The sequence below is a fragment of the Bubalus kerabau genome, chromosome 11, assembly GCF_029407905.1.
Source record: "Bubalus kerabau isolate K-KA32 ecotype Philippines breed swamp buffalo chromosome 11, PCC_UOA_SB_1v2, whole genome shotgun sequence".
Classification (NCBI taxonomy): Eukaryota; Metazoa; Chordata; class Mammalia; order Artiodactyla; family Bovidae; genus Bubalus; species Bubalus kerabau.
In genome coordinates, this window is record NC_073634.1 from 107,137,105 (window position 1) to 107,154,306 (window position 17,202).

General features: G+C 60.7%; 2 protein-coding genes across 5 annotated transcripts in view; both read left to right on the forward strand.

The window, feature by feature from the left end:
- The window catches only part of ADAMTS13 (ADAM metallopeptidase with thrombospondin type 1 motif 13), a 34,087-nt gene extending 25,308 nt beyond the window's left edge, over positions 1–8,779 (forward strand). Inside the window, exons 23-30 of the mRNA XM_055539232.1 lie at positions 39–168; positions 1,203–1,385; positions 3,409–3,613; positions 4,356–4,662; positions 5,150–5,296; positions 5,630–5,806; positions 7,322–7,506; positions 8,111–8,779. Of these exons, the coding sequence (XP_055395207.1) occupies positions 39–168; positions 1,203–1,385; positions 3,409–3,613; positions 4,356–4,662; positions 5,150–5,296; positions 5,630–5,806; positions 7,322–7,506; positions 8,111–8,275 (1,499 nt within the window). The 3' untranslated portion in view covers positions 8,276–8,779. The remainder of the gene's footprint in view (positions 1–38; positions 169–1,202; positions 1,386–3,408; positions 3,614–4,355; positions 4,663–5,149; positions 5,297–5,629; positions 5,807–7,321; positions 7,507–8,110) is intronic.
- Positions 8,780–9,169: 390 nt separating this feature from the next.
- Positions 9,170–16,899, forward strand: CACFD1 (calcium channel flower domain containing 1). 4 transcript variants are annotated; one of them, XM_055541585.1, is made up of 7 exons: positions 9,294–9,359; positions 11,482–11,646; positions 12,072–12,197; positions 12,535–12,607; positions 13,152–13,277; positions 16,034–16,141; positions 16,673–16,899. In XM_055541585.1, exons 3-7 carry the CDS (start codon positions 12,179–12,181, stop codon positions 16,761–16,763), a joined length of 417 nt encoding a protein of 138 aa, XP_055397560.1. In that variant the 5' UTR covers positions 9,294–9,359; positions 11,482–11,646; positions 12,072–12,178; the 3' UTR covers positions 16,764–16,899. The 4 variants fall into 4 exon arrangements, with proteins under 4 accessions (XP_055397558.1, XP_055397559.1, XP_055397561.1 ...); XM_055541586.1 differs by lacking the exon at positions 11,482–11,646 and having other exon boundaries at positions 9,221–9,359; XM_055541583.1 differs by lacking the exons at positions 11,482–11,646; positions 12,072–12,197 and having other exon boundaries at positions 9,170–9,359.
- Positions 16,900–17,202: the final 303 nt, after the last annotated feature.

Here is a 17,202-nt window from a genome sequence, read left to right on the forward strand (position 1 = left end):
CCTTCTCGGGGCGCGGGGTTCCTCCTTCCTCCCCGCAGGCCTGGCGGAACTGCGTTTTGTGTGCATGGACCCTGCCCTCAGGACGCCCGTCCAGGAAGAGCTCTGTGACCTGGCAAGCAAGCCCGGGAGCCGGTGGGAGGCCTGCCAGGCTGCCCCGTGCCCGGCCCGGTGAGTCCGAGGGAGGGAGGCCGTGCAGAGTGGCAGCAGTCTGGGTGCCCCCAGGAGGAAGGCGCTCCACCCTGGCTGCGGCTCCCTACGGAACGCTGGCCTTCCCTCCCTGCAGATGGGAGACCCGAGCCTTGGCACCATGCCCGGTGACCTGTGGAGGCGGGCAGGTGCCACTGGCTGTTCGCTGTGTGAGGATGGACCAAGGCCGCCTCGTCTCCCTGCCTCACTCCAAGTGCTGGCCCATGCCCCGGCCTAGGCCCCTGGAGGACTGCAGCCCGGAGCCCTGCCCTGCCAGGTGGGCCCCTCCCTAAGGAGGCAGGTGGTCCTAGGCGAGCATGCTTGCAGGGTGGCATCATCACCTCCCATTAGCTCCTAAGCCTTGGCGTCCTCACCCACAGGAGTGGGTCATACTGGTGCACAGGAGACTGGGGGGTGGGGCTTTATCACACAGGGTCTGGAATGCTGTGGGCACATGCGGTTGGTGGCTCGTTTTTCATCACTTGCTCTTTACTGGGCACCTACTGTGCCCAGCTGCTGTGTTGTCACAAGGGGACACCACCGCTAATAAGACATCCCCGTGCTCATGGAGCAGACGCTGGGGGCTGGGGGCGGGGGGACGGATGACAAAGAAGATTGATGGGAAGATATATATGTGTAAGTGTGTATATGTATAATTTGATGGACAGTGTTGGTATGACGTGGAAACACAGCGGGGAAGAAGGTTGGGAGTCCTGGGGGGGCGGGCCCAGGTGATGGTGGGGCTGGGGTTCCTGTTGGAGACGGATGTCTCTGCAGGGCCCCTTGGGTGTCCTGCCCCTTCCCCCATTGCTTTTCTGGACACATCAGCCTTCAACTTCCCCTTCTGCAAAGTGGGGTCTTCTGAATGTTCTCTGTCCACTGCGCTGAGCCTCCCAGTGGAGACATAAAAGTGACTCCCCGGAAAGAGAACCTTTTCCAGGCCCTTTCTGGTCTGGGGTGGACGTGAGGGGAAGCCGGGCTCCCCCGGGGCGCCCCCTGACTCTTGTTTGCCCCAGGTGGCGGTACAAGCTGGCCGCTTGCAGCCTGAGCTGTGGGGGAGGGGTGGCGCAGAGGATCCTGTACTGCGCCCGGGCCCACGGCGAGGACACGGACGAGGAGATCCTGCCGGACACCCAGTGCCAGGGGCTGCCCCGCCCAGAGCAACAGGAGGCCTGCAGCCCGGAGCCCTGCCCCCCCAGGTCAGCAGCCCCAGCGTGGGCAGTAGGCAGCCTGAGTGCCTGGCGTGTGCCGACGTGGGGCTGGGCCCATGGGGGTAACAGGGCGTCTCGGGGGCAACGGAAATAGGACCCCCACCTTCCTCCTGGCAGGCTGTACCCGGTGCCATTCTGGCAAACTCAGTCGCTGTCGGCTCTAATGGGGGTGGGGCTGGGGGCTTCCCAGTGGAGGAGGCAGCATCTGAGCGGAGCCCGAGGGCGGTCCACCTGGGGCTCAGCACCGCTGAAGCCACGGGGACAGCGCAGGTCCCGCCAGGGGGGTCCAGAGATGGATGGGAGCCCGATGGGGAAGCTCCCAGTGCTCCTGCGGCTTCCTCTTTGTAATTTTGCACTTTAAATAACGCAGTGCTCCTCTGTGTCACTCAAGCATCCAGAAAAGAATGTAAGTCACCCACATCCTACCACCAGATTTCATGGATGCTTCCGTATCTCTGTTTCCTCTGTCTCCTTGATTTTAAAGAAGTACGCCACCACAGGACGACTTCACTTACATTGAAACCTTTAAACTCATCTGTGATTTATTTGGGGGTCTGTTGCAAAGTAGGGGGCTTCCAGGGGGTGCTAGTGGTAAAGAGCCCACCTGCCAATGCAGAAGACATAAGAGACTCAGGTTCGACCCCTGGGCTGGGAAGATCTCCTGGAGGAGGGCATGGCAACCCATTCCAGTATTCTTACCTGGAGAATCCCATGGACAGAGGAACTTGGAGGGCCACAGTCTATAGGGTCACAAAGAGTCGGACACGACGAGCAACTTAGCACGCGTGCAAAGTAGGGGAGCAAGCTGTCGCTCCACATCACCAGCTCGCGGCAGCATTGGCTGCACCCCCCCCGCCCCTGCCGGCTGCCCCCTGTGTTACACCTGACTTCTCCTGTGTGTCGGATCTGTGCGGGGCTTCCTACCAGGCTCTGTTGGCTTACTCCCCCACCTACCGCCACCCCCAAGTCAAACTGTTTTAATTGCTGTAACTTTATGATCCATTTGCTATCCATACCCGTGTCCCTTGATTTCCTTGCTCACGCTAAAACGTGCACTCCATTTATTTTTGCGCATCATATTTGAGATGATCTGGGATTTTTTAAATGGGCATTTCGTGCACACAGGAGCTCTGCTTACCCCTGGAATGTCCCTGTGGCCACCCTGGCCTCCCTTGATGTTCTGGAACATTCCAAGTGATGCTTGTGTGCCTGCCTTCCTGCTGCTCTTGTATGTGTCTCCTCAGAAATCCCTCCCCAGGCTCTGCTCAAAGTGCCATCACAGGGAGGCAGGGGGTCCCCCCGGGACACCGTCACAACGCGGGTGGCATATAGTGGGTGGAGGCCAGGGGTGCCCCTAAACACACCCTCCACCGTTCAGATGGCCCCGCGACAAAGACCCATCCGGCCCCAAGTGGCACGAGGTGGAGACCTGTGTGTGCTCCGAGGTGGGTGGGGAGGACTTGGTCTGGTTCCCGGCCGTATCTCGGCATCTAGAACAGCGCCAAGCCCGCAGAAGGCACGCGATCGGGAGGCGGCATCTCGGGTCTCAGGGCCGGGGCAGCCTAGTGTGGTGATTAGGACTCCAGGCCCCAGGGCAGCCTGCCTGGCTTCAGCCTCGGCTCTGAAATGCACCAGTCGTCATCATTTGCTGAAAGATGATAAACCACCATGGGCAGGAGTGAATGATGGGGACGGAGATCAGCTGTCCATCATCCCAGGGCACCGCTGCCCCAGCCCTGTTCTTGACCCAGCCAGCAGCTGGTGCCACGGGTGTTCTGTGACAAAGGGGACGGAAGGGGGGACCTTCTTAAGGAAACAGAGCTCTTTTTCCTGCAGAGCCTCCCCCATGCCACTCAGCCCGGTGATCAGCCAGGAGGGGCCCAGGGGCTGCGCTGCTGGACCCCCCCCAAGGGCCTCAGAACTGGTCCTGGCTGGCTGTCCCAGAAGCCCCCCTGGGCAGTGCCACCTCTGGGGGAGCCGAGCCCCTCTCTGGGGTCTTCTCTTGCTGCAGGTGGAAAGTCACGTCCCTCGGCCCGTGCTCGGCCAGCTGTGGGCTCGGCACAGCCACACGCTCGCTGGCCTGTGTGCGGCTGGACCGCGGCCAGGACACGGAGGTGGACGCGGTGGCCTGCGCAGGTCTCGTGCGGCCACAGGCCAGCATCCCTTGCATCATCGCCGACTGTGCGTACCGGTGGCATGTCAGCGCCTGGACACAGGTAAGCGCTGTGGCTGGGGCCGGCCGGCCAGTGTGTCAGCCGAGGTCCTCACACACGGGGACCTTGGGCAGGGGGTCGTGATCCCCTGAAAGGAGGGGGAGAACCAGGCCTGTTAGGGCACCCAGGGACGGAAGACCTAGAGGTGTCAGGGGACAGGTGGGCCTTCAGAGGCCCCGAGGTCTGGAGACGCCGGAAGATGAAGGGCTGGTAACTTGGGAAGCTGAGCAGCTGCCGTCCCACGCCTGGCACCTTGCAAGGCCCTGGAGAGATGACAGTAGACAGGGCTGGGTCCCTCCCCCTGGAGGGGCTCGCTCACAGCACGGAGGGGAGAAGAGGCGGAGCACGTGGCCGCCAGTGTCAGGAGGAGCCTGGGCATCCGGGGTGGAGAGATGATCGCTTGGAAGGGGCGGCGCGGGGTGGGAAGGCAGGGCGGACACTGCGCTGCAGTGAGTGACGGAGGGCGGAAGGAGGAAGCCACAGGTCCCCACTCTGGGGCCTGGAGGCAGCGAGGCCTGGAGGGCCACAGTGAGAGACCCGGGTTTGAATCCATGCTCCTCCTCCCTCTGTGACCCTTGCAGGGTGATTTCTCTGAGCCTCAGTCTTCTCATCTGGAGAATGGGCACGCATGCTCGCCTCCTGCGTTGGGCAGAGATTATATCAGATCCTGCCTGGCCGCTGGTCAACCACTGTGCTTGTCTAGCCCTGGCAGGGTCAGCCTTACTCTGTCCCTCTTCCCTGGCAGTGCTCCGTCTCCTGTGGGGAGGGCATCCAGCATCGGCATGACGCCTGCCTAGGACCTGGGGCCCAGGTGCCTGTGCCCGCCGACTTCTGCCAGCACCTGCCCAAGCCGGTGACCGTGCGGGGCTGCCAGGCTGGGCCCTGCGTGGGGCAGGGGATGGCCAGCCCGGCGCCCCATGAGGAGGCCACTGCTCCAGGCCAGACCACAGCTGCCACAGCTGCGTCCCCGGAGTGGCCCCAGCCCCACGCCCGCCTCCTCTCCCCAGCTCAAGGACACCTGCCCGGGCCCCAGGAAAGCCCAGTGGAGACCAGTTAGTTTCATTCTTTCTTTCTGTGCGGGGGAGCTGCAGGAGGGGGGGCAAAGGCATCTTCACTGGGGACAGTCAGACCGCGCTCCTCATGGCGACCTCCCAGAGAAGGGGGTGGACCTGTGGCTGCAGCACCCTGGACACTGGGCTGAGCACGGCTGAACTGGAGCAGTGGGCTTGTGAGGCTGGGCCCTCTGCCTCACTGGGAAAGTGCAAGCTCACTTTTACTACCATCGGGGAGAAGAACCCGAAGGTTGAGAAGAGTCAGAAGCCCTGCCCGTGTGACCCACTGGCGCATCAGGCGTGACTCTGTGCCTGGGGTGGTGATGCGCTGACCCACACAGCCCCCTTCTTACCCGAGAAGGCTTCCGGTGGGGCCTGGGAGGACATGAGCCACCCCAGCTCCCAGGCTCCTCCCCTGGCCCTGCCCCGCGAGGGACGCGCCGCCTGGGAGCGCGGCTCACCTGCCCTCCTGCTGCTTGCTCACTAGGTGTCTGTGGCCGGCAGCACCTTGGGCCAACGGGAATCATCGACATGCGAGGCACGGCGCAGCCAGACTGTGCGGTGGCCATCGGGCGGCCCCTGGGTGAAGTGGTGACCCTCCGGTTCCTGGAGGGTTCTCTCAACTGCAGTGCTGGTATGTCTGGGGCCACGGGAGCAGCTGTTGCCAGTGCCAGGGTCTGGGGGTGCCAGTGAGGGTAACTCGAGGGTGCCCCATGCCTGGGAGCATGCTCCAAGTGCCTCCCCACGTGTAATCACTACAGCCAGCTGAGGACTGGGGTGTGGCTGTCCCCATTTCACAGATGAGGAAATTGAGGCTAGAAGAGATTAATTTACACTTGGAGTTCCTTAGTGTTGCATGGCCAGTAAGTGGGAGCGTCGGGACCTGAACTGAGCTGAGTCTGCCCCAGGCCACTGGGCTGCCGCTGGACTGGGGGTGCTGGGTCCTCACTGCACTGCCCCTTCCCAGGGGAGATGCTGCTGCTTTGGGGCAGGCTCGTGTGGAGGAAGATGTGCGGGAAGCCGGCCGGCATGGCTTTCAGCTCCCAAGCCAACACGCTGCTGGTGAGGCAGCGTCTTGTGCGGCCCGGAGGCGGAGTGCTGCTGCGGTATTCAAGCCAGCCTGCCCTGGGAGCCTTCCACCGAGGTACGGCGAGGCAGCGGAGCCTCCCCACCCGCCCAGAACCTGCCAGCGGGGCCAGTGCTGATGGGCCGGCGGGCCAGGCAGACAGAGGACTGAGCCATTGTTGTTCAGTTGCTCCGTTGTGTCCCACTCTCTGAGACCCCAGGGACTGCAGCACGCCAGGCTTCCTCGTCCTTCACTATTTCCCTGAGTTCACTCAAAACCCATGTCCATTGAGTCAGTGATGCCATCCAACCATCTCATCCTCTGTCACCCCCTTCTCCTCCTGCCCTCAATCTTTCCCAGCATCAGGGTCTTTTCCAGTGAGTCTGCTCTTCGCATCAGGTGGCCAGAGTATTGGAGCTTCAGCTTCAGTATTAGTCCTTCCAAGGAATATTCAGGGTTGATTTCCTTTAGGATTCACTGGTTTGATCTCCTTGCAGTCCAAGGGACTCTCAAGAGTCTTCTCCAACACCAAAGTTCAAAAACATCCATTCTTCGGCGCTCAGCTTTCTTTATGGTCCAGCTCTCACATCTGTACATGACCACTGGAAAAACCGTAGCTTTGGCCAGATGGACCTTTGTTGGCAAAGTAATGAGCTGACTGCTAATGAAATGCAGTGCCTTCCCGGACCCCCCCGACACCCCACCCCTACACGTGTGGCCAGGATGGGGTCCCGAGCTGTGTGGCCTCCCTTCCTGTTGGGGCCCCGCGGCACAAGGGCACACACCCTCCCTCAGGCCACCGCGGCCCCGCACCCTGGCCTGGCACTCAGGTCCTTCAGGATCCTTTAGGGGCCTTCTGCAAGCTGTCTTGCCCAGCTCCACTGAGTGCACTGTCCTCTTGGCTCATCCTCTGCAGAGCAGGGTGTGTGTGCACACGCACCTCATGTGCAGGACAGTGGCCGGGAGCCCTGCAAGCCTGGGGCCCCAGCACATCCGTGGCTAGCCCTCTGGCTTGCTTTGGGGGTCTTGCCCTCTTTCTGCATCCCAAGCTGCTGGAAGGTGGCTTCCCCCAGGGTTCCAGGCACTTTTGGGCCCCCCAGACCTCAGGTGGGAAGTGGGATCCTGGGACCCTTCTTCCTTGGCCCCTCAGCATGGAGCACAGGCCCTGGCTGCCGGCCTGGTCATCGCTCCTCACCTCCCAGGCTCCCCACGCACAGGCACCTACCTCGGGGGAGACTCAGGAGGGCTGCCCCCGGGCCGGGTTCGGTGAAGCCCTTTTGCACTGTGACTTCACTGAGATCCCGTAAACTCTGCCCCACCCAGTGTGGCTGCTGTTCCCTTCACTTTACAGAAGGAACTGAAGCCCGGAGCATTTAAAGCCTTCCTTAGGGTCGCCCAGCCACGAAGTGGTAGAGGTGGGGTTCGGTGGGGACTTCTGCCGGGGGGCCCTGATCCTGACCGTGGTGCCGCACTGATCCCCACTGCTGCCCAGCTGTGAGCTGCCCTGGCCTCTGGCAGGAGCAGCCATTCCTGGGGCATCCTCTGTGTGTGAGATGGTCCTCTCCCAGTTTGTCCACCTGCTCTCCCCTGCAGGATGTGACATGCAGCTCTTCGGACCCCGGGGCGAAATCTCGAGCCCGTCGATGAGTCCAGGTGGGAGGAACGTGGGGGGCTGTCGCATCTTCATCGACGTGGCCCCGCAGGCCCGGATCGCCATCCATGCCCTGACCGTGGACAGTGGCACCAGAGCCAAGGGAACTGATGCCAGTTACATCTTGGTGAGGCTGCTGGGATGGGGACAGGAAGGGGCTGACTTCTGCTATCATTCTGGACAGCCGTCCCTGGGGACAGGGGGCAGGGACTGGACTGGAGGGTTGCTGGGCCCACTGAGTCTACTTCAGACCCAAATCCTCAAAATCAATGAATGAATGGGAGATAAGTTTCTTCCACTTATTCACCAACAAATGTTTCTTGAGCTCCCTACAAGAATGAAATACAGAACTGGCTGATGTAGGCAGCCGGTTCACCCAGGACTGAAGCATAATTTTAGCGCATCAGATAATTTTACTGGAAGAGTAGGCCAAGCCCTTCCTCGATGAGCTTTGGTGTGTTCTGGGCGAATGGGCCTCTGTAAGGTATCAGCTCCCTGCAGGAGGCTGTCTGGCGTCTGTGCAAATCTGGGCTCAGATCCCAGCTCTGGCATTCTGGCTGTGTGTCCTTGAGGAAGGACTGCAGCTTCTCTGAGCCTCGGTTGTGCAGGTAGAATAACAGCGTCTTTGTGATGGGCTGTTGTGTGACCTGGGTGTACGATACTTTACACATAAAGTGCTTATGCTAATTATTATTTGTGGTCGGTCCTTTGGGCTGCCTCTTTTCTCCCAGATCCGGGACATCCACAGCCTGAGGACAACAGCATTTCGTGGGCAGAAGACGCTCTACTGGGAGTCAGAGGGCAGTCAGGCAGAGATGGAGTTTAGCCAGGGCTTCCTGGAAGCACACGCCAGCCTTCGGGGCCAATACTGGACCCTCCACACAAGAGCTGGTTAGCCAGCCGATCCCCTGCCTCAGCTTCCTCTCCAAGCGCATCCTTGAGCTGCCCAGTGGACACAGTGGAATGCCTCCTCCCAGTCCCGGTAGGGAAGGGAAGGTGCCTGACATTTATGAACACTTGGCAGGTGTCCGTCCAGCCCTGGTGAGCTGACTCTGGTGTCTGAGTACCTCCTCTGGTGTCTGAGTACCTCCTCCAACAGACAGAACACTAGAGGGTGGGAGGCGGGACTCTCCCAGCCCTCGGATACCAATAAATTGAGCATTCCGGCTGAGTGGCGTTTTCTTTATCCAAAGTGTCCGAACACGGCTTGAAAACCCAGCCCACCGCACGACGGGGATTCCCTGGCCGCAGTCGGGCTCCATATCCACACCCGATTCCAGGAAACCCCTGGCCACTGCCAGCGGACGTCCGTCTACCCAAGGAGGGAGGCTGGAGTACCGAGGCCCTGATGCCCGCGCTCCTGTCGCTTCCCTGCGACGCACCGCCCCTTTGCTAGTCTGGGTGGGAGGCTAGTCTGGATGGGAAGGCAGACCGTCGGAGAGTTCCGCGGGGCAGGGCCCGGCCCTGTGCTAGTATGTTAATAAGCCCGGGGCTCTCGAGCGCACCTCGCCGCGGCCCCGCCCCCTACGCTAATAAACGCGAGGCCCCCCGGGCTCTCCAGCGGGTCCCGCCCCCTATGCTAATAACACGAAGCCCCGCCTCTATGCTAATAAGGGCGAGGCCCCCGGGCCCTCTCCGTCCAGGTACCCGAGGGCCACGCCCCCATGCTAAAGACACGACGCCCCGCCCCTATGCTAATAAGCCCGGGCCTCTTGGGCGCCCTCCCTCCTCCCGGCCCCGCCAGCCCCGCCCCCTATGCTAATAAGCGGCTGCCTCTCCCACAAGGCCGCGCGCCGGGACGACGCGGCCGGCTCCGCGGCCCTTTGTGCGCGCGGCGGGCAGCGCCGGACGGCGGCACCATGAACGGCGCGGGCGGGGCGGCGGTGGCGCCCGGGAGCTCGGCGCAACCCTCGCAGGAGGAGGGCATGACGTGGTGGTACCGCTGGCTGTGTCGCCTGTCGGGGGTGTTAGGGGCAGTCTGTGAGTACTCGGCCCGGCCCCGCGCCCCCCACCCCGCGTGCCCCCGGGAAGGGACCCGCTCGGGATGCAATCTGCTGGATGCACTGGGCGCGCGGGAAGCGGGCGCTTCTGTGGTTTCCATGGTTACCCGCTGGCGGCCAGGACTCCAGGCGCGTTCCGCCGCGGGGGAGGTGGAGCGTGACCGCCAGGGGAGCCGCGGGCCCGACGTGGCCTCACTGCCGCCCCCCCTCCCCCACGACGCGCCTGGCCGGAGGGCAGCCCCGCCTGCTGACTCTGCTGCGCGTGCGGACAGCGACCGCCTTATCCTCCGGTGAAGGTTGTTTACACGTGGGGCGGGTGCAGGTCTGGCCAGGTTTCCCAAGGGGCACGTGGTGTCAGGGAGCAGGTGATCCCCGAGGAAGGGAGGTGGCCCCTCCTCTGGGTCCTCGCTGTCCACCTGGAGACGGTGCGCTTCCTCTGATGTCAGCTCTGCCTCCGGCTGTCAACTCAGCCGCAGCAGCGCCTCGCATCCTCTTGTTCCCGGGACGCAGGCTCGTCTTGGACACACCCCCAACCTCAAGTTTTCCGGGAAGCCAGGCCCTTTTAGCACAATCACCCTCAAAAGATCAGGTATAGGAAGGGATCTGCTACTCAGTGAAAGAAAGGTCTCGTGGCAGGTCTTCTGAGGCAGGTGTCAGTCTAGTTGAATGGTACTGCTACCCACAACCTTGTGAATTACTGGACTCAGGCGGGCACAGCCCAAGGTCTTAGAAAGGGAGTGTCTGTTTGTACAGGCATTCTCAGGATTTGAACAGTGACTGCCTGGCACAGAGGGCCGGGGCCAGGCGGACCCTGATCAGATATGCCAGAAGGAGCACCTCTTTAGGGTCCCCTTCCTGTCTCACGGCCCTCCCAGGTGGGTGGAGGCCAGAAGAAAGCCAGGAGTGCAGATTAGGAGTGTGCTACTCTGGCAGGGTGTGCCCCTGTCCAGAGGCCAGAGTGGGACAGGCCCTCTGCCAGTCACCAAAGGGCCTCTGAGTCCCTGTCACTGCTCTTCAGAGGAAACATGCTTTTGACTTTGTAGGAGAGACTGGTCAGGTCTTAGATATGATCCTTCAGAGTCTGGGTAGCTGTTTCCCTGGCACATCAGTGAGGCTGCTGTGGGACTGACATTGATGAGGCATGGGGAGGGGAGTGGAGGGCCTGACTGTGTCCTGTGGGCCATCACCCTCCTCCCTCTGTCTTGGGGTCCTCAGCCCTGCCGGTGGTGGGGGTTTAGTCACTAAGTCTTGTCCGACTCTTGCGACCCTATGGACTGTGGACTGTAGCCTGCCAGGCTCCTCTGTCCATGGGATTCTCCAGGCAAGAATACTGGAATGGGTTGCCATTTCCTTCTGCAGGGGATCTTTCCGACCCAGGAATCGAACCTGGGTCTCCTCATCGCAGGCAGATGCTTTACCAGCTGAGCCATGAGGCTGAGTCCCTTGTTAACTCTGGCATCCCAGCCAGCTCTGTGCTTTTGAAGCGGGATACCTGGGCCGCTGCAGGAGTTCATGGTGTTGGGGTACTGACCCGTGAAGATGAAGAGAGACCTGTGGCTTCACCCTGAAATGTCACTTTCACCTGCAGATTTGGGAACGTGATTGTCATGTGGATTCCCAACAGCATGTAACACAGGGTCGATTGCAAAGCACACAGGAGTTTTAGAGATGAGACTAGAGTTCAGATAGAGCTCCTGCTTCTGTCTGGTCGCTGTGCGGGAGCACCACCTTCCTCAGGTAGGGGGCCTTGGAGAGGCGTTTCCTCGGGGTCTTGATTGTCATCTGGAGAAGACAGGCTGGCCCTGGACACCCCCCTCACTTGGGACAAGCATCGGAGGCCCCCAAGGGGACATCTTCCAGCCCTTGATGGTTAAAGGGCTCCTGGCTGGAGCCCGTTTGTCTGGGTTGAAACCTGGTCCTCCTGGAAGGTTGGCTGTTGGTAGACACAGGGGTGGAGGTGGAAGGCAGGACGTATGGGCCTCTGTCAGGCAAGACCGGGCACAGCGGACTGTCGGGCAGAAGCAGTGTCATGTCTTGGGCACTCATATCTGTGGCCCTGGGGAGCCCACTGCCTGAATGATGTGACGGTTGGTCCAGGACAGGTGCCACCTTTAGTACGCCGGAGCGCGTCTGTTGCTGCAGGAGACCTTGGGGGTCACACAGGGCAGTCTCCTTCACTTCACGTGGTTTCGTCTTCCATCGCTTGCTGTCTGTGTAGGGTTACACGGGAACACACCAGGAGGGCTCCAGGCCTTCTCAGGGATCAGGTACGGAGGGAGCTGCTGCAAATTTAATGAACTGGTTGCTCCTTGCTGCCTTGGGGCGGCGGGTAGCAGCTTCCTGCCCAGCAGCTGGCTTCCTGGCCCTGCCTGGCAGGCTCCCGGAGTTCTTGGTGAAGCGGGCTGGGGCCCTAGGGACGGAGGGAGGTGAGCGCACGGACCCTGCCACGGGAGGCCATCGGGGGTGTGAGCGGGCTGCATGTTTGGGGCCCCAGGGAAGCCACTTTCCCGGGTAGCAGAGGATGCCCCCTCCACGCCGCAGGCCCTGGGTGTTTCCAGGTGGGTGGGCTGGGCTGCAGGAGAGGAAACGGGCCTGGAAAGGTGAAAAGACCGTACGCAGAGTCACTGGGCTGGGTTGTGGTCAGAGCGGGGATTGTGACCCAGGCTGACCTGATCCTGATTTCTGTTCCAAGAGGGGCATTCCTGTCTGCACCTACACCCAAAGGGCTTCTCTCGCGGCCCACGCCGTGCGTGGTGCTGCCTGCCCTGCCCCGAGCCCTTGAGAGGCGGTCTCTCTTTGATGCTGCTCACTTTGCAAGGTGGGTGTCAGGACAGCTGGGGCTCAGAGGGTGGGCTCCCCCAGGCCTGGAACAGAGAGGGCGGGATGCCCTCGCTGAGCCCTCAAGCAAGCCAGCTCCGGGATCCAGCTGCGCCCTGGCTGTGGGGCCTGGGCAAGCACTTCACCTGCCTGAGGCAGTCCTCACCGGTCCGTGGAGCCGTGTGCTGGCCTCGCTTGGGTCAGCTATCCGAGGGCAGACGTCTGGGTGCTGTGAGGAGAGCCTGGGGCTGAGTCGGAAGGGCTTCTCGCGCCGTCTGGAGCCGTCTCCCTGGGCGGCCTCCCCTGGCCGACTCCGGCTTGTGTGTTTCTCTTTCCAGCTTGTGCAATCTCGGGCCTCTTCAACTGCATCACCATCCATCCTCTGAACATCGCGGCTGGCGTGTGGATGGTGTGAGTAAGCATGAGACGGTCCTGCCTCGGGGGTTGGGGGTGTGTGTAGAGCCTCAGCTCCCAGGAGGGCTGGGGGGAGCCCATGGGGGTCGAGTTGGGAGCACTGGTCTGTGAGGCATGCCAGTTGCTGGTGGTGTGCGGGGGGCTTGGAGACCTGGGGGGGTGGTGTGAGTTGTGCAGAACAGTTCCTGCTCCGAGGCTCGGGGGGTTCTTGGGGCAAATGGGGGCTCTTTCCCTCCAGGCTGCGGGGGGATGAAAGGGCCCGGCCTGCTGGAAGGGCCCAGGGTCTGGTCACTGCGACTGGGACCTGGGCTCCTCCGTGGGAGCTCCCCGAGGGGGGCCGTGGCAGCCCCCAGCCTTGGCTCTGCCCTGGGCACCCTGCTCCAGCTGCCCTGTTCTGGCTCGTCTCGGAGCCCGGTGGGGTGAGCAGCCCAGAGGGGGGTTCCTCGAGGCAGCAGTGGGAGGGGTGGCTTCCCGGGGACACAGGCGCCGGGACCCGCCAGCCTGGCCCGGTGTCAGCCTGCTCCTCTCCCCGGCCCTCCAGCATGAACGCCTCTGTCCTGCTGCTGTGCGAGGCGCCCTTCTGCTGCCAGTTCATGGAGTTTGCGAACGCCGTGGCAGCCAAGGCAGACCGGCTGCGCTCCTGGCAGAAGGCCGTCTTCTACTGCGGGTGAGGGGCCGCAGGCCGGGTGTGACTCAGCTCCCCCAGACCCTGCCTCTGCCCCACGTGGCTGTGTTGGCCGGGAGCGGGGAGGGGATGGCTGACCACTCCAGTGTACTCCCTGGGGAGGTTTAAACGGGGACGGCCTTTGTGCCGAGTCGCATGGTGGACCTGCTGTACCACGTGATCCAGAGGTTCTGCGCCCAGGGCTCTGCCCCCGCCCGCAGCTCCAGGCACACAGGCTTCAGACAGGAGGCCCATGCACCTTGCAGCATGATAAGGGAAGGGAGGCTCGCCTGGGCTGTTGGCCCATCCGTTTGGAGTTGTTGGGCGGATTCTGGTAGATCCTTGTGTCCCTCTGGAAAGCCTTTCAGGAGAGTGGCCCACCTAGGTGTCCTGACATGGAAGGGGGAAGAACAGGAAATAGGGCCTCCAAATGTGCTTTTCTCGGATTGTCCCACTCCTAGCAACAAGGTCCGCATCCGAGTCCTCGCGTCTGAACCCTGAGGTTGAATTAACTTCAGGATGTGTCTAATGCAGCTTCTAGAATAGCGCCTGGTGTCTGGGAGGCTGTTAAGAGCTCCAGGCAGCAGCAGGAGGAGTGGTTATCTGGATTATCCTTAGGCGTCAACACAGAGGTTTTTATTTCAAAGGTTTCTTCCCTTCCTGGAGGCCAGTGGTTCTGACAGTCTGAGCATGAGATGTGTGTTCGGTTCTAGAGCTGCTTCCCCCGTGTCTGATCACAGAGGAATATGAAATGCATGTCGGCATGTCCTTTGCCTTGATCTTTATTTTTTAAATGTATTTTAAAATGCTAACAGTAACCTATGTTTGTTAAAGATAACCTGGAGAAGAGAAAGTTGTTACTCAAAGCCCCACTGCCTGTTACATTTTGATATGAGTTCTTTCAGTCTGTCTGCAGGCATATTAAAAACCCGCTTCTCACCCAGTTTTAACCATTGCAAGTAAATTTGTGTCCTGGTTTTTCCCCCTTAGCATCATAGTACAAATGTTTTCAGTTTTACCACAGAGGCTTCATAAGATGACTGTTAGTGACAGAAATACTTAGCCCACTGGCGTGTCACGCTTTTCTTCGTTTGCCAACTGAAGTACAGGTCAGGCTGCGATGAGCATCTGGGTGCTAAAAATTTCTGTGTTTCTGATGATTTCCTCAGGATCTGTTTCCAGGTGTGGAGTGACTAGGTCAAAGATTATGGTCGTTTAGATGATTCCAGTGTGTGGCTAAATTGTTTTCCACACTTTGCAGAGGCTCCCTGGGTTTCTCCCTCCTTGTCCCTGGCCCTGGGCGGTGTGCCGTTTTCACGTTTCTGTCTGTTGGCTAAGAGGTGACGTCTTTTTCTCTGTGCTTTTACTAATTGCATTTTCTTCTTTGGTAATCAATGGTCTCGTTTCCTTTTTACCCACTGGCATCATAATGTCTTACTTGCTAAGTTGCATGTGTTTTCTGTATTAAAGATTTCATCATCTTTTATTGTGTTTCCTGTGAATATATTTCCAGCCTGTTGTTTGCCTTTAATTTTGTTTTGACAGAAGATTTTTTTCCCCATGGTCTCTTTTTTCCTTCACAGTTCCTATTATTATTTTATTACTGGGAAATTTTATAACTCCAGTAAAACCTCATGATCACACATCCCGCCAGAATGGACACGCAGGTAGAATTCAGTTGGTTGCACCCAAGAAGAGGGTATACAGTCTTGTCTTCATTGCGTACAGGGTGTGTGTGTTAACCCAGATCGCTGCCACTGGTCTGGACGTCCCAACCAGTACCAGGCACTGACCCTGTGGACACGTAAGCCAGAGCGGCCGCCTTCCTCCAGGTGGTGCCAGCGGGGCCAGACGGAGCAGGGTGATGCCTCACGGGTGACGCGCTCCGCGTGCGCCTCACCACAGGAGAGTCCCATGCAGTTTAACCTTTGGAATGTTCCTTGTTGAGATGTGGCTGATTTTACTGCGCCAGTCAGAGCCTTGGTTTATTTACTGTTTATGCTGTTCCAGGCATCGTGTTAGGTAGTCAACACGCCTTACCTGCTCCATCTCACAACCTCTGAGATTTGATCCCACCTCACCCTAGCGAGATTGAGCCTCAGTTGAATAACTTGCCCTGAGTCACAAGGCCAGCACGGGCCTGAACGGACACCGGAATTTTCTCCTCTTTCTGTTTCTATGCACATTGAAGGCTTGGACCATCTCAGTGCTGTTTCCACCTTTTTGGATCATGGGCCCTTTCAAAAATCTTTTTTTTTTTTTTTTTAATAATTTTGCTTGTGTTCTGGTTGTGCCAGGCCCTTGTTGCTTTGTCTAGGCCTTCGCTAGCTGCAGCCTCAGGGGGCTGCGCTTCAGTTGCGGTGCGCTGGCTTCTCGCTGCGGAGCACAGGCTCTGTGGAGCGCGAGCTCAGTAGCTGTGGCCCACGGGTTTCGTTGCTCAGTGGCACGGGGGATCTCCTTGGATTAGGGATCAAACCTGTGTCTGCTGCATTGGCAGGGGGGTTCTTTACCACTGAGCCACCGGGGAGGTCTCCCCAAAATCCGATGAAAGCTTTGGATTCTCTCCCCAATGCACAGAATTTTGCAGACAGGCTCATGGGCGTTTGAGGACTCTATGAAGCCCGATTGTTAGCCTGTGTCCCAGCTGATGCCGGGGGACCCTTCTTGTGCCCGCTGTCCGGGAAGGGGCTGGGCAGCAGGAAGTGGTGTCGTGGCCATGGGTGGGCGGGCCTGCCCCGTGACCTCTGCTCCTCCCCCAGGATGGCGGTCGTTCCCATCGTCATCAGCCTGACCCTGACCACACTGCTGGGCAACGCCATCGCCTTCGCCACCGGAGTGCTGTATGGACTATCAGCGCTAGGCAAAAAGTGCGTTTGCTGGTCCCGACCTGGCTGCGGTGGGAGTGGGGGTGGTCTCTCCCTCCTGGAGCCTCTCGGGGACGCGGGTCTGGAGCGGCCCTGTTTACCGCCATCAGTGACCCTCGTCAGTGCCTCCCGTGCATCTGAGCTCTAAGGGGTGGAGGCAGGAGAACTCACGGGACCCCTGGGGCGTAGAGATGGCAGGGACGCAGGGGCACAACTCCTGGAGAGCCTCTGCCCATCGGGCCCGCTCCCAGCTTGGTGTTCTGATGCCCCCCGTGCCCCAGTCCCGCAGAGCCCAGCCTGAGGGTCCCAGTCCTCCTCAACTCACGTCCCTGGCAGCCCAGGCCACTCTCAGAGGCGACAGGATGGGTCTTTGCCATCCTCAGTGACAGGGTCTCATCTGGGGAAACCAGGGGGCGCGTCAGGCACTAGGCAGGGCCCCCCCCCAGGGCCCTAGGCCAGGAACGGGGCAGAGGCCGGGCGGCTGTGTTTCTGGGGTCTGTCCCCCGTCTGGCGCTGACTGCTCTGTCTCCCCAGGGGCGACGCGATCTCCTACGCCAGGATCCAGCAGCAGAGGCAGCAGGTGGACGAGGAGAAGCTCACGGACGCCCTGGAGGGGGAGCTGTGAGGGGTCGGGGCCCTCCTGCTCCCGCTCGCCTCCTGGTCTGTGTGAGCGTGTGCCGAGGAGCATGGACCCCGAGGGGTCTGGGGAGGAGCTGGCGTCTGGTTCAGTCCCGCTCACCTGTCCCCACACCCGGAGTCCTCCTCTCTCTGCCCCCCCCCCCCACACCCCACCCTTGGCATCACCCCGAGCCAAGTGCCGAGGGGCAGGGTGAGGGCTCGGAGGGCCTCACCAGCAGCAGCAGGACGAGCAGAGGGAGCCTCAGGGTGACCAGCTGCAGGGCTCCGCACAGACACCCTCCTGGCCCCATTGTTCCCAGCTGGCCGGACTTGGCCGGCCGCAGGCCACAGGGTGCATTTCCAGACTTAGTGTGGCTGGCGGGACCACCCACTGTGACCGGCCGGAGGCCTGGGAGGAGCTGCTCCTGGGGATGTGGGTCCCGTCT